We start from the raw sequence: 4,782 nt of genomic DNA on the forward strand, positions 1-4,782 counted from the left end.
GGGGAGAGAACCCAGGAGTCCTGGCTCCCCCTTCCTCTTTTTCCCTCCCCTTCAGGGTGAACCCCGTTTCTTACCACTGCCCTGCTCCCTGCTGGGAGTTAAGGCTGCAGACAGCTGCCTGCACCAGCTGCCAGGCGCCAGGAAACCTATCGCCTCCTGCGGCAGGCTCCACGCCCGCCCCACAAAGCCCCTTGTGAGGGATCCGAGCCCCCCACGGCGCCGCCCCCCCAACCACCTGTCCATCATAACGCCGGCTATTTCCATGCATGACAACAGGTGGGGCCGGTCCCCAGAGCCCTGCGTCTGCACTGAAACGGGGAGGTGTGTGAGGGGGGGTCTGGTTACAGGACTGGGGGGGCTGATCCTGCCCCAGAAGGGAGGAGGAATGGGCTAGATGGGCCCCAATGGGGCATCTCCATCTTTGCTGGGGAATAGACTGTTGATAGAACCCAGGAGTCCTGGCTCCCAGCCCCCCACCTCCCCCTGCTCAAACTCCCTAGACCCTACTCCCCTCCCAGAGCAGAGGACAGAATTCCCAGCTCTGGGAGGGGCGGGGAGCTGGGGGGTCAGACCTGGGGGGGGTTGGGATCCAGGACTCCTGGGTTCTCTCCCCGGCTCTGGGAGAGACGGGGGGCTGGTGGGTCAGAGCAGGGGGGGCTGGGAGCCAGGACTCCTGGGTTCTCTCCCCGGCTCTGGGAGGGCAGTGGGGTCTTCTTCACCTTGTGCTCTAAGGGCTGTCATGGCCCCCACATCCTGTTTCCTGTGCTGTTGACGTGGTGTGTGGCAGGGCTGCCCGCCCCCACACCCTCCCAGACCAGCATCTCTCGGGAAGGGAGGCATTCCAGCTGTTCCAGCAGCAGCTGTCGCAGCCCTTCCAGATGTGGCAGGCCATGAAATGGGCCCGGATCCCTCCCCGCCCTGCCACAGCTCTGCTGTCAGACACCTGCCCTGCTCTAGCCACCAGATCCCACTCCCCTCCCTGAGCCAGAGATGGAACCCAGGAGTCCTGGCTCCCCCCTGCTCTAACCCACTAGCCCCCACTCCCTTGGCAGAGCCGGGGAGAGAACCCAGGAGTCCTGGCTCCCAGCCCCCCCTGCTCTAACCCACTAGATCCCACTCTCCCCCAGAGCTGGGGAGAGAACCCAGAAGTCCTGACTCCCAGCCCCCCCTGCTCTAACCATTACCTGGTAATCACCTGCTGTTCATATGCTGATCTACCTGTTCGCTATCAGGAGAGGATCATCCAGACTGTCTGTTCTCCCAGCGGAGATGGAGCCAACCCATCGGGGCCTATCTCACCCGGGGCTGGATCCTCCCTGACAAACTGCTCTGTAATCCGGTCTCGGCACACCTAACTCCTCCACCGCCCCGCAGCTAGATGCGTCTTCTGATTCATCTTGGGGCAAGCCGGAGCCCTGAGCCCTGGCTCTCTGCTGGGCACCGTCGTCACGCCCAGTCGTTAATTATAACCTCCCCGGGAAGGCCCCCCCCAACTTCTCACGCCTTTGAAGGGCTCCGGCGCTGATGCCAGGTCCTCGGCTGGGTTTTCCAGAAGCACCGTCCGGAGATGGGAGCATGTCTACAGCTTGCCCGTCCCTCCACTCCCCAGACCTTTGAGGTGTCCTCTCTGGGATGAACCTCTTCACCGATGGTCCATCCTTCCCTCCAACTTCTAACATCTTTCATCCCTCCAGCATCTCAGCATCTTCATCCCCTGCTCCATCCCTTCATCTTCCCCATCGTCCATTCTCCATGCAAACCCTCATCTTCCATTGATTTCAAACATTTTAAAGCCAGAAGGCACCATCTCATCTGACCTCCTAGATAACCCAGGCAGGAGACTTTCGCCCAGTGACCCTCTGTATTGAATCTAATAACGTGTGTGTTGACTAAAGTATCGTCCACCAGGAAGACCTCCAGTCTTGACGTGAAGCCACCAAGCAATGGAGAACCCACCATTTCCCTGGAGTTTGTCCCAATGGATAATCACCTGCGCCCTTAAAAATCAGGTGGTTCATTTCTAGTCTGAATTTGTCTGGCTTCAACATCCAGACATTGGTTCTTTCTCTGCCTTCCTCCCCTTGATCTGAAGAACTTTTGAATAGTCTGGATTTTCTCCCCATGAAGGTGCTTTGTCCATCATGCTCTTGATCTCTTTGAGATGCTCAACAGACCGAGCTTGTTAAGTCTCTCGCTGTCAGGCATTTTCTCCAGCTGTCGGATCATTTCCTGCCCCCTTTCCAGTCTTCCAACCTTCTCTATAAAATGTGCACCCCAGAAGTGGGAGCAATGTTCTGGTGTCAGCCTCACCACCGCTGTAAAATCACCTCCCTGCTCCCACTCGCGACTGCCCTGTTGATACGCCCAAGGGTCGCAATCCACGCTTGCCATCGGTGTCGTCTCAGATGCTTCATCTTTCCCTGTCCCCTTCATCTTCTCTGGTGCTCTCACCCAATGTGATCTTCTCCAGCGGCCCACCCTCCTTTGCTGGATCCCATGTGGGTGTAGGACACTCTTGCAATTGTCGGTGGCTCCTCAGAGCTTGTTCCAAGAATGGCCATCCATTCGTCCTGGGGTCGGGAAGGAGACACGGCTGGTTGACTCCATCCATCGCTCCACCCCTGGCTTTTTCCTCCAGCTGGAGTTGTCTGGGGTAGGAGACAGCGCTTGGTCCTTCGTTCCTCGAGGCTCCATGACCAAAATATTCCTCCAGCATCTTCCCCACTACATCGACCCACCTACTCCAACATCCCAGTGCGGGGCAACAAGCCATAAGGCTTCCAGTTAAAGGACCCAGGAGTCCTGCAGTCCTCAGCTGGTGTAAACCAACTTAGCTTGGTTGGCTTCCAGATGGCAGGCCTCCTGGGTTCTCTCCCCAGCTCTGGGAGGGGAATGGGGTCTGGTGGTTAGAGCAGGGGGGGCTGGGAGCCAGGACTCCTGGGTTCACTAACCCCTCTCTCTTTCCTCCCCCAGCACCCTCCGAGTGCTTCATGGTGAACGGCGCCGATTACCGGGGGGCCCAGAACCACACGTCCCCCGACGGCCGGGGCCAGCCCTGCCTCTACTGGAACCAGACCCAGAAGCACGCCTACAACACGGCCAAGTACCCCAACGGGGAGTGGGGTCTGGGCAGCCACAACGCCTGCCGGAACCCGGACGGGGACGTCCAGCCCTGGTGCTACGTCCTTGAAACCGAGGAGGGGATCTACTGGAAATACTGCGACATCCCCAGCTGCCACAGTGAGTGGCGGGGGGCGCCGGGCCCTGCCGTGGCAGGGAGGGAATGGCAGGGGTGCCGGGCTGCAGCGGGGGGGGGGCTCGTTACACCCTAACCCCGTCTCTCCTCCCCTCAGTGCCTGGGTACATCGGCTGCTTCCTGGACTCAGGCAACCCCCCGGCACTGAGCGGCAGCAGCGGCACCTCCAGCAAACTAACCATCCAAGTCTGCATCCGATACTGCCGGAAGCGAGGGTACAAGGTAACCCCCCCTTCGGCCCTCCCCGAGCCAGCCAGGCCCCTGCCCTGGGGCCGGGTGGCAGCCGGCGCCCCCTAGAGGGGCGGCGGATGGGCAGGTGGATGTAACCCTTTGTTCCCCGCAGTTCGCCGGCGTGGAGGCCGGATGCGCCTGCTTCTGCGGCAGCGAGGGGGACCTGCGGTGGGCCCAGCCCGTGGGGGCCGTGGAATGTGACCAGGTCTGCTTCGGCAAGGCCAGCGAGCTGTGCGGGGGGGACGGCCGCATCGGGGTCTACGACGGTGAGCGGGATCTGGGGAGGAGGGAGAGAATCTAGGGAAGATGGGGCTGTGCTGGAGGGAGCGGGGGATCAGTAGGGGGCGCTCTCCCCTGGCGGTCAGGCCTGGCCCCGATGCCCCAGTGCGGCGCTAGGGGGCGCTGTGCTGCAGGGAACGGGGCAGGGGCTCAGTAGGGGGCGCTCTCCCCTGGCGGTCAGGGCTGGCCCCGATGCCCCAGTGCGGCGCTAGGGGGCGCTGTGCTGAAGTTCACCATCTTCCCAGATCATTAACCTTTTCTGCACCTCAGCCCGGTTGGCCTCCCCTCCGCGGCTCACCCCTGCTCTCCCCCCCCCAGTGTCTGTGGGGGCCTGCCAGGGGAACTTCAGTGCCCCCTCCGGGGTCATCTACTCCCCGGATTTCCCGGACGATTACGGCCCCGACAGCAATTGTTCCTGGGTCCTGCGCCCGCCGGGCTCCAGCGCCGTGGAGCTCCGCTTCCAGATCTTCGAGATCCGGGACCCCAACGACCGGCTGGAGCTGCGGGACGGGCGCAGCCGCCGCCTCCTGGCTCAGTTTGACGGGCATCACCGCCCCGGCTCCGCCCTCCTCCTCCCCACCGACGTCCTCTTCCTCAGCTTCCGCTCCGACCAGCTCCTGCATGCCCAGGGGTTCGCCGTGGCCTACCGGGGTGAGCGATGCGGCTGGATCTGGGGGGCGGGAGCTGTTCCTACGGGGACCCCTCGCCCGGCGCTGAGATGCGGCCCCTCTGGGGTGGAGCGGCTGGGTTCGTAAGCTGTAGCCACCTCAGGCTCTTGGATTTGGGGGGGGGAGGGCTGCCTTTGAACTCGGATCCTCAGCCCAGGTGCTGCTAATGATGCCCTGGGGGCTGGAGCCGGGGTCTGTAATTAGGCACTTGAACACCTGCATGGGAAGGGGGGCTGGGGCGCGGATGTCACTGCTTGGCAGCAGGTATGCGGGAAAATTCCCTCAGGGAATCCCCTCCCGTCTAATCCCCCCGCAGAGCGCCAGGGCGGGGGGCTCCCTAGGGGGCGC

General features: G+C 62.3%; 1 protein-coding gene across 1 annotated transcript in view; it reads left to right on the forward strand.

Moving 5' to 3' along the window:
- Nucleotides 1–2,973: 2,973 nt before the first annotated feature.
- The window catches only part of KREMEN2 (kringle containing transmembrane protein 2), a gene marked incomplete at its 5' end in the record, with an annotated part of 4,491 nt that continues 2,682 nt past the window's right edge, over nucleotides 2,974–4,782 (forward strand). Inside the window, 4 exons of the mRNA XM_026662521.1 lie at nucleotides 2,974–3,240; nucleotides 3,354–3,478; nucleotides 3,600–3,753; nucleotides 4,085–4,417. Of these exons, the coding sequence (XP_026518306.1) occupies nucleotides 2,974–3,240; nucleotides 3,354–3,478; nucleotides 3,600–3,753; nucleotides 4,085–4,417 (879 nt within the window). The remainder of the gene's footprint in view (nucleotides 3,241–3,353; nucleotides 3,479–3,599; nucleotides 3,754–4,084; nucleotides 4,418–4,782) is intronic.

This window comes from Terrapene carolina, unplaced genomic scaffold (assembly GCF_002925995.2).
Source record: "Terrapene carolina triunguis isolate 2854851 unplaced genomic scaffold, T_m_triunguis-2.0 Scaffold28177, whole genome shotgun sequence".
In the NCBI taxonomy this organism is placed as follows: Eukaryota; Metazoa; Chordata; order Testudines; family Emydidae; genus Terrapene; species Terrapene triunguis.